At 36.5% G+C, this 19,114-nt stretch overlaps 2 protein-coding genes across 2 annotated transcripts; one reads left to right on the top strand and one right to left on the bottom strand.

The window, feature by feature from the left end:
• The first annotated feature begins 9,140 nt into the window (after positions 1–9,140).
• LOC105053658 (photosystem II reaction center PSB28 protein, chloroplastic) lies at positions 9,141–14,255 on the top strand. Its single transcript, XM_010934909.4, has 2 exons — positions 9,141–9,354; positions 13,585–14,255. The coding sequence occupies exons 1-2, from the start codon at positions 9,147–9,149 to the stop codon at positions 14,058–14,060; spliced, it is 684 nt and encodes a 227-aa protein (XP_010933211.4). The 5' UTR covers positions 9,141–9,146; the 3' UTR covers positions 14,061–14,255.
• A 1,923-nt stretch (positions 14,256–16,178) lies between these two features.
• On the bottom strand, positions 16,179–18,509 carry LOC105053659 (subtilisin-like protease SBT1.2). The gene has a single exon (XM_010934911.4). It carries the CDS (start codon positions 18,507–18,509, stop codon positions 16,179–16,181), a length of 2,331 nt encoding a protein of 776 aa, XP_010933213.2.
• Between the last annotated feature and the right edge of the window lie 605 nt (positions 18,510–19,114).

The following is a 19,114-nucleotide window of genomic DNA, read 5'->3' on the forward strand; positions in this document are numbered from 1 at the left end:
TTTGAAATGATAGGAATGTGACTATCCAGCTCGACGGTCCACCTCTACCCTCTTCTCCTTTGCCCTCTCCTTCATTGCTTTCTAATCAGCGAAGTACTTTTTCATCAGCTGTTGGACCTCCCGTGAGCATTTCCAACACATGGCCACATCTCAATAACCACCAGCCAAATACTGTTTCAATCTAATCACCCCTCCTTCTTTGAACTATGTGCCGCACCATTTGCATCTCCAATGGTGTCGAGCTGAGAGCATCTTACCATGCTTCCAGCCAATATCATGCTTTGGATCCTTCTTCTAACTCATTTCTGCAAGTTTAATAAAATACAACAGTTTAATAATTTTTTAATATTATTTTTTTGAATTTAATTTTTAATAATTTTTTAAAATATATATATTTTAAAAAATAATAAAAATTAATGATTTTAGTATCATTATATAGATCATTTAATGATCTACAATATAATGAAATCATACCAAAATCATAAATTTTGATATGATTTTTTCTTATTTTTCTATATTTTAACAATTATTGGTCAAAAAAAGATGAAAAAAATATTTAGTGATAGAATGAAGGATTACCTTACTTTCGATCGAAATTTGTCACCCCATCGAAAGAGTTATGAAATTTTTTTATTTTTTTAATTTTTTTGAGAGATCGTCATATCTGTCATCGAACTCTGAGAATCTGAGAGTTTGCTCTCAGGTTTCTCAAGGTCTCAGACTGAAAGAAAACAAAGCCACCCCTCTTGGGCCCCCCACCCTCCACTTTCCTCCCCCCCACCCCCTTCCCATATGGTGATGTCGGTATGGCTTGAAATCGAGCCGTACCGATTTGAACCGAGCAAAATCGCTCAGTTTCGAGTGGTTCGACAGCGAACCGCATCGAACTGACTCGGTTCGGTGTGATTTGATTCATTTATTGAAAATGTGAGGTGAACTGCACCGATTTTCTTTCGATTCGATTTGATGCACTCCATACCAATCTGAAATATATCGATCATTTTAAATCATTGCAAAAAAAAAATATATATATATATATATATATATATATATATATATATATATATATATATATATGTCTCTGTATGTATATCCACGTGTTGATCCAGTGATTAGGAAAGGATTGTGCGCCGCACAACCAAAAAGGACCGGTGCCTCTCACATCTATTATTCTTTTTCACCACCGTCTAAGGAAAAGCTATTGGAGCTCCAAGTACAACCCTAGTTTTACATATTGGAGGACAGTCTTTACCCGAGGAAAGCAAATGGTCTGAGTCATCATTCTTATCGGTTTGTTGGGTAGGGGGCTTTATTAGTCATGCAAAATAAAAGTTTGATAAAAATAATTCTACAACTGCTCTGCAAATTTTATACTTGCTATTTTAGCTGAAAAAAACAGAAATATTAGGCAAACCTCATCACTTTGATGTAGAAAATAGAGAATAGAAATTTAAAATATGATTAAAAAAAAATTAGAAATCACAATACAAATTACGTAGATAGTGGTTTAGTCTCCTAAGAAAGGGCTTCAGGGTGTAGCGCCTTCGTATTTGCTCTAATATAACTAAGTACTAACCAAAAAAATTATCAAGAATTTGTTGGAAACACTATTGTTGATTTTACTAGTTATATTTTTGATGTATCTTACTCCTTGCTATAGGATTAGGATGCCCTTTTGTCACCAATCGAGGTGCCTGCGGCTCCTATCATGTTAATATACTTGCTTTTACATGCTTGCATCATACATAGACATAGCATAGATGTACAAACATATATAAGTTCAAAAATTTTTAGAAAAAAAGTTAATGATTGAAAACCAATGTTGCACCATCTAAAATTAATCTACACTATGAAAATACATAGAAATAAAAAATCATCATTTTTAAGATTCTCTAACCTAAGCATCAAATGGATGCAAAATTAAAAAGTTTTAGTAAAATAACATTATATTTTAATAAATTTTAGTAATTCGAACATAGTGAATTAAAATATATCCATATTTTAAGTGATCAATAAAAAGAATTTACAATTTAGCTAGCCATATTAAATATTTTAGCATATTAATATATTTGATACTGTTCATGTTTGTGTATACTGGATGTTCAGATGAGATACCATCAAAGATAGATTAATTTTGGTTTATAAATATATGATATATCAACTCCGATAATATAGATCTTCAATGTGGATCATCCTTCATGGATTTTAAAATTATAAAATTTATCAAAGATCGAACGTAAAATATGTAGTCCATCCCTTTCTCTACTAATATATGCATCCACACATGCATGTCTATGGTTACGAGATTATGCAAGTTCTAAAGATTATTCATACAAATTTATATTCTACATTTAAAGTAAGTACTTTATATAAGAAAATAATTGTAAAAGTTTGATGTGTTGTTTGCAAAAATTTCTCAAAATAGTTAAGAGTCATTTTGACCAAGTGCACGGACGGATGTGGCCAGGCTACGAGCATTTTAAACCAATGCCAAGAAAAGAAATCCTATTTCTTCATCTTCTTTTGTTAAACAGAATTAAGAAAAAAATTTTGGTAACCAGTTTTTTTTTTCCCCCTCAAAATCCTTTTTATTGTCTTGAAATGAAATATCATCTATATATTTATACATCCCTTTACTGCAAAGAGTTGGCCTCCCTCTCTTTTTGTGGGAGGTTCTAAAAATGAAATAACTAGACTATTAATGGACAGCGTAGACCTGGTTGGACAGCAAACTTGCTAGGCCTAGTTGGATAAAAAACTTGATTGCTTTTTTGATTAAGAAACCAATCAAACCCAGACATCATTTTAAACTTGACAGATAAACAAGTCTACCCTAAAATTTTTGGTTTGAAAACACAAATAGAAGCTCAAGCTAAACTTGTTAGCAAATTCATTTGGTAAATAAAAGAACCAGCTTGAGTAACTGTTGGCTTAGCTCATGTGCACCCTTAAGTGTGATGTTTGTAATTTGAATTAATGCAAGTAATTTCAGCATGCATAGGAATAGATTGGTATGATTCAATAAAGTTTGATACATGTTAATATGATTCTACATGTTTTGGCTAGATTTAAGAGTTGTGCACCATGACTTGATGTAGTTTACTTGTTTAGGTTTGATATGCAATAAAGGATGCCCAGCCAAGTTGAATTGATAAACTCATTAGGTATTATATATGCATGTGTGCACACAAATACGTGTACATACACACAAATGCGTGTACATATGATGCCCATAACAAATACTTGATATCTTGAAGATATGTTCCAAAATGTCGTATAGCCTTTAAGTTATAAGTGAGCCTCTAATTCATTTTAGGTTAATTTTAGTTAATTAGCAAAAATATCTTTGCATATAACCCTTTAAACTTTAAAAGTATTTAAAGTGATACTTGATTTTGCATATACTTTTTATCATCCATCGTCTAAACTAGTCGGGGTAATGCTATCAAAGAATGCATCCTATCCCCCTTTCTCCACACATATACACAGAAAAAATATGATGTATCAACCTTTTATTTTATTTTGGAAAATTACTACACCTGTACACAAAATGCCAACTTTTTAGTTACAACCAAGCCTCCAATTCATTTATATTAATTTTAATTAATTAGCTAAAACAAGTTGCAGATAACCCTAATTTTGAAAGTGGTGGGGTTCTAATTTTGTAAATTTTATGTCAAAGCTAATGGTATGAGTAAAATAAATGAATATATAAGGTTTAATTTCTTAATATACTTTTGCATATATTTTGTCATTCATTATCAGTTAGTTTGTGCAATGTTAACATCAAAATATTACCTCCCACCTTCCCTCACATTGAAATCCTTGTTCAATTTGGTGTATCAACCTTTCATTTTGTTTTGGAAAGTTACAATGCCTGAAGACATTTTGCAATTTGACATCAATGTCCTTGTCAAGTAATTGAAAACTGAGAAATAGTATACAGGGTGATGCTTCAGATGGATGCTTAGAGCATATATAATCTCTATGAACTATAATAATACAAGATATAAGGAAAATAAGAAGAGTTGTGGAATTGTACAATCTTATTATTCTCAAAACTCAAAAGCAGAGCAAGTTTATCAGAATTAGCTATTTATATATGTACTTAACAATACTAATCCTAAATAGAGAACTTCTGATATTGTACCCTCCAATCTAACTAAAAACTCATTATATCAGTAAAAATCCAAAAATTAGAATGGGTTCATCATTAAATTACAATAATATAGGCTTACTAGTTTTTGACCAGAAAACATTGGATGGCTAAATTCTATGATAAATTTCATATCTCAAAAATAACTTTTTTCATGAGTATAAGATCACTAAAGATGTAATTACAATTATCCGTGCAGATTGCACTAGGTTTTAACTTGTTGATCAGGTCGACTGCATTTGAATTACGTTGCTCTCTTCCTATTGTGAAGAACCCTTCTCAAGTTTAGAGATGCTTTCTCGTATATTTTTCCATTGATGACATGGATCAGAAATTCCTCTAATTGAGGACAATTTTCACATGAAAATAATGCAAGCAATGTTTGCATTCTTAAAGTCTCATAATTATCATATCTCCCTGATTCATAATTATCACATCTTTATATACAAAAGAGTAAATATTATGCTGTGTCATAAATCATGTTCTTATCAAATAACCATGGTATGTCAAATTATTGAAACAACTGGCTTCATACGTGCCATTGTTAAAAATAGACAGTATGCATATGAGATATGGGGTTAGTAAAGACTCAGACAATTTTCTAATTCATCATACAGATCATCGAGACATGGTAAAACAGTATGCATATGAGAAACCTTTTGCTTCCTCGTTCCACCAATTTGATCAATGATGTTTTTGTTTTATTTCTTCATTGAATTCTAAACAAAACATGCAAACAAATGATCAGGACATGCGATGTAGAGAATCACATATTGAAACACTTCGACGAACATGAGGCAAAAATGGTTTAAGAAAACTGATACAAAGAGCAAGAAAAGGATAAAGAAGAAATGAAAGACAAAGAACAGCTTAACACTCACAAAAGCCAAGAACTAGACTTGCCTATGGTTTCAACAATTTATCATCTCTTCCTTCTCTTTAGCTTCCATCTTTCTTCTTCTTGCTTATGCTTACAACTTGACCTGACATTTGTTGGCATCTTCGATAAGCGAATCTGATTCTCTCGACGACGAATGTTCTCATACCGATCAGTAGAAAACCATGCCATCAGTCTCGATCAACGACTGCAGAGAATTCCCCTGGAGAAACTGAAATATTTAGAAAACTGTCTTTGAAAACATCACAAAAGTTATAGATAAGATGAGGAAGATGGAGGATGTTAGCTTGAGTTCTCTCTTTATCACTGGAAGGGGTAGATTGCTTGTATGATTTCTATGTGATGGATATCTTGGCTTCCCTATTGGAAGAAAAGGAGAGGAACCAAAGGGAAAAGACAGATGTAATGAGGCCTACACCTCATGATTTCCATTAGTTTATTGCCAACCATGCCTACAGAGTATCTTGAGCCAAGCCCAAGCAGAATTCTAAAAATTGAAAAGAAATAAACTACGGAATTTGCTCTTCAACTTTTCTACTGTGCGTAAGATGTTATCTCATTAAATTCTCACCTCAAGTTTACTTTTCTTATATGGGATCCAAGGCTGGAGGTCCTACTTTAAACAGTTTATTGGTGGGGCTTGCTTCATCTATTAAATGATATACGGTTAACATCCCCTGGCATGCAATACCACTGCCAATTTAGATTCTCTGCATTGTATTGAGATGTCCATTTGGGTCTTTAAATGTTCTACTTTCCAAATAACATCTGATCCAATAAATCTATTGAGTCCCCAAATAATTAACTAATCTTATTATCCTTAGTGATAATCCTAACCGATGATTTCTTATATACCTAGAACAACCATCACAAATTGTAGATGCTAATTTGATAAGAATCTATCAGATTGAAGCTATAGCATCATCAATCTTTTCATGGGTGACAGATGCTTTATTAAAACTTGTTAGTGCAACAAATCAATGGGCCATATTAGATCTATACACCTCTAGGTGAAGGTTCACCTATAACATTTTAAGTGCACACCTATAGCTTGTCATGGTTCTTGCATCAAACACAAGGAGGTGGTAAGCATGCGGCAAGTTGCAGGCTGTGTGGTTCAGTGTATGGGTAAGTTTTGCTTAAAGTTGCATGCAAGTTCAGTGTTATTTTTCTCTTATCCATACCATGCAATTATTGTCTGATGATCTGAAACTCACAAACAAGTCATTGCATACTAGCTTGGTGAGGATGGTGGTGTTCTTTGCAAACCTTTATTGAGAAGTCTTTATCATCGACGAGTTTTGATAACACAAGAAATCAATTTCGGGTCATTTCGCACTAAACATTGTACAAACTAAGTTGCTTGATGTAACCTAAAAGAAAGGACACATCTCCTTCCAGTCTAGCTACCTTTTTCCAAGTCCAAGAGACTACATTCAGCAATTTTGGCATCACTGAAAAAGTTGAAGGCCTCTACAAATTGTATAGCCTATAATTCACTGATGACAGCACCACCATGGTAATTCTACATATGAGAGGTCAAAGTGCATGCTAAATTTGATGCTGAAACTGCTAGGATTCCAAGTAAAAATTTTGTCAATGAAAAGTAAAAACATGATGGCACAGTGAAATCCATCTCATGGAGTAATACTGAAGACAAACCCTTAATTACTGAATGTAAAACCGTATTGAAAAGGTGGTTTCCATGTGGAAAATCTGAAATATCTAAACAAAAAAGATAAAGGACTGGTAATATTAAACAAAAAAGATAAAGGACTGGTCCCCATATTTACTCTATGTGGAGAAGATTATAATATCATCCTTTAAAGCAAATTACCAATCACTTCTGTACATGCCCGACTTTCTAGGAGATCAATTTTATAACAACAACTTGTTCCATGAAGTTGTAATCCCTTCCTTTGTAAGCTTTTGCTCCAAAGAACTATGAGCACCAGTTGTTCTCAACATGATCCGAATTATATAAAATATATTGTTCCACCACCCACCTTCCCTCTCTCAAAGTTGTCACTAAGATGGATTTTTTTTAAGAAAAATACTTGCAATTTCTCTCGACAAAAAATTCTTGCAATTGGAGTTGTAGGAGTAGCTTGTGGAGGGAGGATATGCAAGAATCTCGTTAAAGTGCTAGCTGAGAGGTTGCGTTGTCGCAAACTGCAGCTTTTGTATAAAGAATTAAAGAAATCTCATGAGTCCTGGTCGGAAACCAATTACTTATTTTAATGAAGAATGCGCCAGGATAAAGGGAAAGGATAAGAGAAATTATTGATGTACGGCATCTTAGTAGGCCAAATGCCGTTGGTTTTGTTTGCAATTAAAAATTTTCCGTGCTTACAAGACATCCACATGGCCTTAGAAATCCACCAAAACTTCTGCTCAGGACCACAAGAGCATAATCAACCATATAAAACTAAGCATTTTCCTGGCATAACGTGTCGCCTTTCTAGCTTTGATTAACATCTCTGCACAAGTTTGAAGCATTATGCTTGTTCGCTGTAAAGATCCGTACAATATATATTTAATCTCACATCCGTTATTCATTGAAAAAGAGATCAAAAATTTAAATAATATCTTTTAATTAATTTTTTGATTGAGATCCTAACTTTCTATAAATGATATTAGAATCGATCTAGTCTATAATCTATCCGGACTAGCGAGACACTATAATACGAATTCATCATGGCAGACTAAGAACTGATCATGGTATTCATAAATGGATTTAAATTTTTAATCAGACAAAGGCATCCAAGCTTAAGTGGAAGGAATATGTAAAATTTTTGTATAGACATGTATTTAGTTCCACAACAATCATCTTAGCCTTGATTATATATACAAATATAAGCATCAATTATTGGTCACATTACAAGAAGGTAGATTCTCGTGCTGCCAACCTTTTTAGAAAACTAATCAGGAAAGCAACGTCATTCGATCTATGAGAAGATGCTTTGCAATCATAGAAGGCTGGATTCAAATTTTCTTTTCCAAGATAGATCGTAAGGGGACCACCGCATATTTCATTGGGGAGATTAAATGAGAAAAATAGTTCCATGGGCTTAACCATGTCAGGTATATGTTGGACCATAAGTCACGGTTTATTAGAATTATGAGCAAAGCTGTCATATAAATAAAGGTTTCATTGTTTTTAATTTCAAAAACATTAGTGGTAGTTTTGCTTATAATTAAGAGTAATTTTTTGTACACTGTATGTAGTGTAGAAAAAATATACCAATACATCTGATTAGGCTACGTAACCACTACTTTCCAATGCGTATTTAATACCTACAGTTCCGCTTTTCGTTTATAAAATAACGAAAATATTTTTCTTCTGAAAAAAATTATAATATTCTATAATCATACTATGATATCCTACAATCAAATTATGATTTTCTGTTTATAATTTGACCACAATATGTCATAAGAAAAGGAGAGATATTTTCATCATTTAAAAAATTCATAAATTTTCAATGATGAAAATGTTCTTTCCTCTTTATGACTTGTAGAAAAAAATTATGACTTTCTGTATGCATAAAGTCATAATTTGACTGCAGGATGTCTTGGTATGATCATGGGATGTTATAATTTTTTTAAAATATGAGAGGTATTTTTATCATTCAAAAATTTAAACGAAAAAATAGAACTGTAAGTATTAAATGCGCTATTAAATACGTATTGAAAAGTGATGGTCAAATATTTTAATATAGTTAGATAGTGTGCTTTATGTTAATTTTATTGTACCATATGTGATGTACAAAGATTTTTTTTATAATTAAAAATTAAGTAGCATCTGGGTTCCAGTCACGGGGGACTTGGTGCAGCTCCGTAGTTGATAACCAAAACATATTGAGACCCATACTTTTTTTGATAAATCGGATGAGTTAATTAATATAAAAACAAATATTCAAAAATTAGGTAGAAAAATTTGTTGAAGAATCCTACGGATTGATAATGCAGCGGGCCATCCAACCCCAGCATTATTAGCTTCTTGGGAATTTTGCAGTGTGTTTGGTTCAGGTTAGGGTGGATTGGGTCCAAGAAAAAGTTTGAGATCGGATGGTCCAAATTGGTGATGGATGGATGGCTCTCTTTGCGACACACCGCAGCCCAATCGTTTCGTTCTCTCCCTGTTCCACCAATCCCCTGCCACGACCTGTTATTTTTCTCTGTTTTCTTCTCTCTGTCTCCCTCTCTTCTCACCGTCTCGATACGAGAATGGCTGCAATGCGCTCTCTTGCTCTCTCGTCGTCCATTTGCAAACTCCCCCACCACCATCACTCCCTTGCAGGTCTCTATTTTTCTTTCTGGTTCAGAATAATGACAAGTAGCTGCATTTCCTGTTTCCAATTATGGGATGGGCTTCTTGCTTAATGAGTTTTTTTTTTTTTTTTGGGTTTCGGTAAACTAGAACAAAATTCAGTTAATTAGTTTCGTCTTTTATTATTTTTTCTCAAAGATTGTTTTTGTTCTTATTGAATTAATGTCATGGTTTACTAGTGGTGGAACGGTTAGTCTCCAGAATAGATTTTGGTTTTGGTTTCAGAAAATGTCCTTTTTTTCTGTTATCTTTTCTCTTTTTTTTTCTTTTTTTTTCTTTTTTTTTTTGGGATAGACAAGGCTTAAAGCTTTTGAAAACAATGTTTTATTAGTAGGTGATTATTGCGATTTGAATTTAGCTAAGCCTTATTAAATCAATCTAGTAATGGCTCAGAAAGGTCGGTGAAGGTTTGCTTAAAAAAGGGACTGATTAGAATGAAAAAAAGCAAATGTGTTGATTAAACGTGGGGATTACTCTTCTATTTCTTTGTTATGTGCTTCCTTATACTCATGGTTAGCAAACCAGGAGCAGTGATTGTTCTACATGATTGAGCTTCAAATCATCAATTAAAAGGTGATTACTCAAGCATATGCTTATGGATTGATTAAATTTTAGGCAAAAAGATAGAATTGGGCACATGATGTGCGAGTGTGGTTTTATCCACTAATGGTTTTATGATTATTTTCTATTTCTGCCCTAGGTAAAGTTTCAAAATCCTTCGAGTCCTTTAGTGGAAGTGTAGACTTGATATGAATGTGGTTTCTTGTCAAATTACTTCAAATTTCTTGCCCAGATGCCCGAGAATCCTTAAGTCACGTTAATCTGCTATTGTTTTCCAATTTGTGTGCTTGGTCTAATCTGCCACTGTTTTCCAATTTGTGTGCTTGGTCTTCATGATATAAGTATGTTCCATAGAAATATTAGATTTTTTATGAACTATTCATGATGTAAATTCCACCCATTGCTGGTACTATATCCTCTTTTGAGGAAATACTAGGCTCCAGAGGGCTTGCCAGAAAACCTAGTACACTAGCTATCAGAAAGGAAAATGCACCTTATTTTAGGCTTATATTAGTTAGCCTCCATTGATTATCCTAGACTCGAAATAGCATTAATGATAAGAATATAGGAATTTCATGTTCATTTCCAAGGATTAAAACAGGAGTAAAATCAGTAAACGACTGCAATGAGTACTCATATGAAACAAAAAATTGGTTCTTTGGGCATCCTGATTATTCAAGAAAACCTTCATGGGCCATGTAAAAAGCTAATCACATGCTAAACATGACATATAGACTATGGTGGGTAATGTTCATAAACACAATAATATACTTGATTTAATATGATATAGAAAATTATAGGTATCTTTATACTTTATAAAGATATGCGGAAAACAAAGATGTTTCAAAATTTGCCATTAGAAAGAAAAAACTTGACAAAAACAGCTTACTTTATTTTTCCATTCTGCAGATTTGGGGCATCCTTTTTTTTTTTTTTTGGTGCTGGAATAGCATACTTTTATAATTTTTTGGATAATTTCATCCTTGGCTCCAGCTGCTTGTTCAAGAAGAGTTGAATGCACATATTTTCATAGTGAATAAAATGATTTATATGATTTTACATTTTTGTAACATAGAATGCATAATTTGTTTGGTGCGAGATGCACATTTTTAGAAATATTGAATGGCTGGAATACATGCATGAGGCCAGGGGAAAGCATCTGAAATTTTCAAAACTGGGCCATCAAATAAATGTGGCCTACATATGCAGAAAACAGGAAAAAAAGGCTTTCATGCATAATTCCCTTAGAAAAATGAATTACAACCTTGCCATATACTATTTTTGAATAGATTAATTGAAAACTTTAAAAGAAGTGCTGATTCTGCTCTTTTAATATAGCTGAATGGAAATTTTTCTCTGGAGAGTTATTAAACTTCCTTTTCTTTTTGATTGGTAAAGTATGTGCAACTATTGCTAGAAAGAACAACTTGTACACTCAAGAGAAGTGCAAACAATAGGAAATCAGTACTCATGACTGCAATGCTGTAAGATGATGCATAGTCACAGTAGAAAAGAGGTAAAAATTTTAGAAGAGAATGCTTCAATGAAGAGTTGCCCCAAGTTTTCAGCCAAGAATTTCACCTTGATCTCATGATATCATTACACATTGCCTACTAAATGGTTTTAAGACTCTTCTGATGATGAAAGGACCTCAAAAATGGAAACATCTTTATGATATCCTGATGAGTTCCCTGGAGACGTCACAAGCATGCTTCTTTTCACTATAGAAGTGAATTCTGTAAAAATCGGTGTTCCAAGAGAATCTCTGTTGGCTAGTTGGAAAAGGCACGTGCTATTATTCGGTATTTTATAATTATTTGAATAACTGTCATTTGGCTTTTCTGACTCTGATAACAATATCTTCTCTTGTAAAGTTATGTATCTTTTCAAGGAAGATAACATGCAGAAGAAATGAAGAAGTATACCACACTGCGTAATAGTGCAGATGGCAACTCTTGTCAGTGATGTCCACTGAAATCCATGTCTAAGTATTAACTATTAACAGAAGTCTTAAAGACTAACTAAACCTTGTCCCACAAGTTGAGTCTGGTGAGAAAAATATACGAGGTCTAGGATATGCATAAAGCAAATTAGGTGATCGAACATGGGTTTTTTTTTTTGGTCTTTCCTATCTGCATCTTTCTGCTATTCTTTTCAATTATTAAAGTCAGATATTCACTTCCGCAGACTAAAAATATGTGTCATTCCAGTTATCAAATATTAAAAAATCATGTTGATTTTTTTGATGAATTACTTTTAGGACAAAAGCAGGGACTAAAAGAATATATATTTGAGTTTCTGACAAATTTACTCTAGCAAAGTTTGAATCCTTGGAGGAAGAACAGTCTGAATCACCTAGATACTCCATGTTCAAGACTTCAAGTAATTTGAAGTGTTAGATGAAACAAATTACTTTGTCGCTCTTCGATAGTGGAGTGCTTTGTTTATCTTAACTAGGCATGTCAACACTTGGCAAGGTTCTAAAAGTGTTATATTAAGAATCATTTTAGTGCAAGTTATGACACTTTACCTATCAATCATTACAAAATAAGAGTAATGTAAAGTGTCTAGAGTGTAGACTTCCAGTTAAATGTTACAGCATTTCTTACTTTATTGTAATAAAATATGAAATACAACTGTTTTTAAGAACAGAGTCATTAACAAGTGAACCAACAAATCTATGTTTTTATTTTTGTTAATAATTTTATTTGTTTACATGTTTTTGAAAGTGCTGGATATTGTTTTCCTTTTTTGTTTCTCTTTTCTTCTTTTTTTTACTGATGATGATATATAGACACTTTAGAACATCTTGAGTTCTTGACACTTTGCTCATGTGCCACGTGCTAGGTAACACAGTTGTCATTTGCAATACAATTGCTTGGTTATGGGAAGCTCAATTCACCAGCCTCTAAGAGAGTGCAGGGAAATTTAACTATGGAAATACATTCCTTACCATCCCCATATAGAAGTAGTGATGCAGCTGTATAATTGGAAGCACCTTTAACTGAAAATCTAGCATTCCTTTCTCTTATTCTCAAACCATTTTCTTCTCATTGGTGCACTTCCATCAGCTTTCTAAAAAATACTGATATCACCACCTTTACTAAGACTAAATGATTAACCAGAGAAAGTTGCACAGACCGCCCATTTTTTCTTGTTTTGCCAGACCTAGTAGATATTGCAAACACAAAAACTCTGTTTCTGTTTCTCTATTCCCATCCACTGCACCCCAGACCCCTGCTTGAGCTCCATCTCTCCCATACTGTGTCAGCTACTCAAGCCAAAGGCCTAATTGTCGCAGGCCTTATTAGCATGTGAAGTCTCTAGCATAAACACTTTCTTACTAGGGCAATTTTGTGTTGAAGTTCATCACTATTTCATGGAGAATTTAGGTGGTTCAGAAGAATAACCTATGGGAATTTTCTTAACTAGTTTGGCCGGTATTACTAAAACCATTCTCCTGTTGTGCAGCTTTTTCTAGTTACATCTTCTTTTTTTTTTTAATGAAGATGTGAATATAAATATATATAATTTTTTTAGCATATATGCTTAAACGCATAACATCATCTCTCATTTTCAAATGTACAGTCAATCTCTTTCATTGATATGTATATTGATAAAATTTTCATGCTCATGCAGGCTTGGCATCTCTCTCCAGTGTTCCTTGCCAAGGTATCCATTCCACTTTCAACGGCACGTCCTTGCAGCTTCCTCCACCAAAGCGGGCCCAGAAAGGAGGAAGCTCTCATTTGATTAGTCCAGTAACAATGATGGTCAAGCCAGCAATCCAGTTCATTCAAGGAACTGATGAACAGACAATACCTGATGTGAGACTAACCAAATCCCGAGATGGTACAAATGGTGTTGCAACTTTCATTTTTGAACAACCTTCTGTCTTTGACTCTTCTAGCGAACTTGGTGACATCACTGGGTTCTACATGATTGATGAGGAAGGTGTGCTGCAGTCAGTTGATGTAAGTGCTAAGTTTATAAATGGAAAACCTGCAAGAATAGAGGCCAAATATATCATGAGGAACCCAAGGGAATGGGAAAGATTCATGAGGTTTATGGAGAGGTACTCTCAGGCAAATGGTTTACAATTCATCAAAAAATGAGGCAGTGGATATCCTTTACTCTGTCCTGTGTCTCCCTTACTGGTGATATTAATATAATTGTATTTTTAAATATCCAAAATTTTGTTCAATGTTGCTGGTGGTTTTCATCATAATATGTTCCTTTGTGTTTCAAGTTGCAGTGCCCATGTTCTTACTGTTTAAATTACAGTGGAAGACAAGATTTTCTGTTCGTGACATGAGTTTGATCACTCTTTGCTGAAACTTTCTGTGACATGAGGGATTTCTTTTCCTATTCCATATTCCAGATGAATTAATAACTTTTTGTTGATTATGGTTGTAATTCTTCTTATATAACACCTTAGAAACATGACGAAGTGGACTTTGCTTACACATTTGCTAATATGATTTCTGTAGCAACCAGTTACTTAACCATGATAATTTGTTATTTGTAAACAATGCTAATGTATTCATTTTACATGACAAGTATTAGGCTTAAGTTCTGTGCTGTGGAGACAAATAAATACATGTGCACCAGTGGTTTGTGAATGCACGAATGATAGCATGCAGGAGGACATACATACACTTGCATATGCATAGAATGCACCTGAACATCCATAATAGTTGGTTAGGATGTCTCTGTCTTCAAAGTTGTAATATCAGTCAAAATGACTGATTTCAATCAGACTGGTGGAACTTTCAGTTTTCAAGATTCTGTATATGCATCAATTCTTCAACTTCAGTAGTTCAGAGTTTTCCAAGTGTTGTTGACTGTATGAATCTTCCAGGGTTCCTCTATGTTCTCAAGTTTCAATTGGATGAGTTTGTTCTAATTTATGTCAACTTGAATTAAGAATTTGATTTTCTTAGATCATAGGTTTTGGTTATATTTAGTCATGGCTTGCAATGTAGGAAACATAAAAGAGAAAGAAGCATATTTTTGAATGTTCTAGCATATTTTAGAGTATAGGCATTTGATTGTATTCACGTTGTGCCAGTTTTGTTGTAGGGGTCTCCTTTCATTCCATTTGATGGATCCCACAAGCTATTTTTCCTGCTTGATCCCCACTTTTCCTTTTGGTATTTATCGTTATTTCCAAATTTTGATGTAATTACATCCTGCATTCTATTTCAAATGGAATTTTCTTCAAAATAGTATTAGTCTAGTCTTGGCTATTTATCTCTCTGCTCAAGAGTTGCTTCACTTTTGATAAGCTGGAAAGCAGATATTGCAGGCAATAGAAATCAATGAATTAGCTTAAAATTCACCATGAAATTTTATCAGAACTTATAAGAGAGCTCTTGCTAATAACTAACTAACAAGGTATGCATGTAACAAAAACTAATGAGGTATGTCGATTATTCTTATCCTGCTCACTTGGAAAGGTACAAGGATTGAACCACATGCCTCCTTCAGATGTTACACTTAATCTCACATGTTTAAGATAAAGCGGAAGATGATATTAAATGTTAAAAGTTGTCGATGGATGTTATAGAAACTGCTGAAACTATTTCACAATGAGATCAAAAAGTGTCTAAGAACCTTTTTTTTTTTTTAGTGATAATCTACTCACTTATTCGGACCGTAAAAGAGGACTTTTCAAATGTACCAGCTTACAAATATTTTTCATCCTCCTTTCTCTTTTATTTTGTACTCAAGCTTTAGAGATCGTCTTTCGCATTTATATAATATTTTGTAAATTTCTTGAAATGTAAGGTGCATCAAGCTCTTTAATTGGATTTCTCTGTTGACCTCATTACTTTACCCAATTCTACCTGCCGATACCCACTCCTTAACTACTTATGATCACAACTGCTTATTTTGATGGAATTTGATTTGTTTGTGGCATGCATTGCTCATGCCCAACACTTGAAATCTTTTTGCAGGCGGTATGATTAAGCTCGTTGTCTTTACACTGACTGAATATTCAACATCCAAAAGTCAACAGGAGGCACAAATGCAATAATAAAAAGGAATCTTATTATTATACTTGAGCTGTGTAATTAAATAGATGACCATAGCTCCTTACATGTTATAAAACCTGATACAAGGACAGCTCTCTCTTTATCAATAATAAAAGCTTCATCCTGTTTCCTGCACTTCTAAAATCGGAAATTTCTATAAAAACAACCTTTGGAGAGTTAGAAGCTATCCTACTCCTATGCCCAAGTAACTGATATTGGGCTTCTTACCTTATATTGGGACTTTCTGCTGTGCACCCATGTCAGATGCCCTTCTGCAAAGCTTCTCTCTTTCACTGTTTTCCTATTTGACTGGAACCAAACTGTATAGCTTCTCCTTTCATTTATTTCTCTGAATGTTAAGGTCTTTGGCATCACTCTCACCCTGACTCCTTGCAGTGCAGTTACTTGCACTGAGTACATCGAATTTGGGACACCAACATTGGTTAGTGTCCTCTGAATCATAACTGATGTGCTTTCTTGCCTGAAAGTTACTGAAATTGAGGGGTAGTTAAGACTGAAGTGTTTGTTCTGGTGCAGGACCTCATGGCAGCTGGTGTTTCTGTGAGTGATGGTAAAGATCTCCGACTGAGTGTATCCAAGAGTACAAAGATGGGTGATGTAGTCATCTGGTTTGATGTCATAAATCAGCCCGGGATCGACTGCTCTTGTTGGGTTGACATGCCCGGCGCCGATGGCAAAGACTCCAGCTTGCTCTTTGCCATCCATTATGGGCTTCCTGGAATGGTCTCCAATGTCGGCAGTCGTCATGATAGCTGACCGAACTGCAGCCGGGCTCCATGAGGGGTGCATTGCATGTACAAGAGCTACAATTCCACTGACATGGGGGCATGCCATGGATGTCCCTGACAGGACACTGAAATTAGACCGCCGGCGATCTTCTTGCAGCCCCGAGGGGCCAAGATTTGCAGGCCATGCTGCAATGATGTTCACCCCTGGAGCAATGATGTCCGGTTTAAGGATCGAGGGATTTGTCAGGCTTGGCCCTCGTGACGAGAACAAGGCGACCGCCGGCGCCCTTGATCGTCGGATTCTTGTTCCTCCATAGATTAATTGTGCCACCGGATGCCTTGTCGAGTTGATGTAGCTCTTCAATCTTATGGACTCTTGGTAGCCTATCAAGGTCGCAGGCAGGACATGGACATCAACAGAATCCTCCTCCTGGTTGATCTCGGTATTGGCCAGGACCATGGCAGCTCCACCCGCTTCCCTCACAGCCTCGCCCTTCTCGGTTCTGCCGCTGATCCCTCGGTCGCAGACCACCATCTTCCCTCCAATGCTGGATTTCGAAAGAGATCCCTTCAGGCAGAATTCAGCTTCTTTCCTCCCGCCAGCCTGGTAGACCAGCTCCAGCTGCTTCCCGCTCTTTTTCAAAAATCGGTTGCCCGGGTACATGGACTCACCATAGAGGATCTGACCGTTGCCCATCCGAACAAAGGCCGGGAACCTCCGGTCCAGCGTGCTTGCACCGACCGTCGTGATCCATGGGGCTTCATTGGCGACAGAGCTCGGCACAGGGCCATTGTTTCCGGCGGCGCAGATGACAATGACACCCTTCTCCATGGCCCTGAAACTACCGATTGCGATGCTGTCCTCGAAGAGCGGGATTGGGAAGCCACCGAGGGAGAGGGAGAGGACATCAACTCCATCTTGGATGGCATCATCCATCCCTCCAAGGATGTCGGAGCTGTAGCACCCATTGAACCAGCAGACCTTGTAGACGGCAATGTAGGCGCCGGGGGCCATCCCTCGTGCCTCGCCAGCTCCGACGCCAAGGACACCGGCACCAGGAACCAGTGCCCCGGCTGCAGTTGACGCCGTGTGGGTACCATGCCCATGTGCATCTCTTGGGGACACATACTCTAGCAGCGACGCCGACGCCGGCTTTTCGGGCATGTTGGCGCGGTGACCTTTGGTGTAGAACCGGGCGCCGATGAGCTTTCGGTTGCAGTTGGAGGAATTGAAGCTCTCTCCTTCTTGGCAGGCACCCCTCCACCGGGGAGGCACGGGTGGCATCCGCTGATCGCTAAAGCTGGGGCTCTCCGGCCAGACACCGGTGTCGAGCACTCCGATGATGGTACCCATACCAAATCCAGACCGAGTCCAAGCTCCACCTGGTGCAAAGTTCAGCCCCAAGAACTTGTAGGAGTAGGTGGTGTGTAGCTCAAGCCGGCGGTCAGGACGGACCGAGACAACACCAGGCAATGCTCGCAAGGCCGCAGCTTCTTCGTCGGCGAGGCGAGCTGAGAAACCTTCGAGGGCCGTGTGGTAGGAGTAGAGCAGCCGAGAGGAAGGGTCCTCTTCTTCCCAGAGCACGGCTTTCTCAAGGAAGGAGAGGTGCCAATGGAGCTTAGTTTGGAAAAGGCTGCTAACCATATCATGTGGATAGACCTGAACAATGTAAGTTTGGAAGTTTTGAGCATGGAGGGGAGCCAAACACCAAAAGAAGGACAAGGACAACAAGAACGACTGGTAGTTTTTGTGGTTAAGGGAGTGATTGGGTTCCATAGGGGACTGGTGCTTGTTGGGTACTTCATGCTCTCCAGCACCAGTGGAGTGTGGGGGTATTTGAAGGGGGGATGGAGAGGTCTGAAAATGGGAGGCATTGCTGAAGTAGAGGTGAAACTCGTGAGTGTAGCGGGCTCTTCTTGTCTCACGGGGAAGGTTGAGGGAGGGGAGCCTGAGGAGACGGAGCTGAGATGTCTCACGAGATCCTTTGGTGAGATTTATTTCCGGGACAAAGGGGAGGCAATGAAGAGGGGCTCGGTGGTGTTTGTAACAGGAGACGAGGATTCAAACGTTGAACATTGAACCATCTTTTAGTATTTATGGATTTGGATGCAGGAGTGGGTGGGGGGACAGAAGCTCCTTTTGGAGAGCAGATGACCGGGTATATGAATTGAATGAGGGGAGAATGGACTCCTCTTAAATGCTCTTTTCTCATTTAATGCCTTTGCTCACAAGGATATTTCTCATGGGGGTGCTTGAGAGGCTCTCTTGCAGTTAATTTGAGGAGCTCTGCATTGGGTAAAGCCCTTGGCTCCGTTGCAATTAATTCGAGAAGATCTGCATTGGTGCAAACCTGATGATCTCGGGGGTTTTTTGGGTAGTTT

Source organism: Elaeis guineensis, chromosome 11 (assembly GCF_000442705.2).
Source record: "Elaeis guineensis isolate ETL-2024a chromosome 11, EG11, whole genome shotgun sequence".
Taxonomy (NCBI): Eukaryota; Viridiplantae; Streptophyta; class Magnoliopsida; order Arecales; family Arecaceae; genus Elaeis; species Elaeis guineensis.

Excerpts from the sequence above, each read along its gene's own strand:
- LOC105053658 (XM_010934909.4), top strand. The coding sequence starts at position 9,147 with ATGGCTCTCTTTGCGACACACCGCAGCCCAATCGTTTCGTTCTCTCCC. Across the intron at positions 9,355-13,584 it reads CCACCATCACTCCCTTGCAG|GCTTGGCATCTCTCTCCAGT; the intron begins GTCTCTATTTTT and ends ATGCTCATGCAG.
- LOC105053659 (XM_010934911.4), bottom strand. The coding sequence starts at position 18,509 with ATGGAACCCAATCACTCCCTTAACCACAAAAACTACCAGTCGTTCTTG.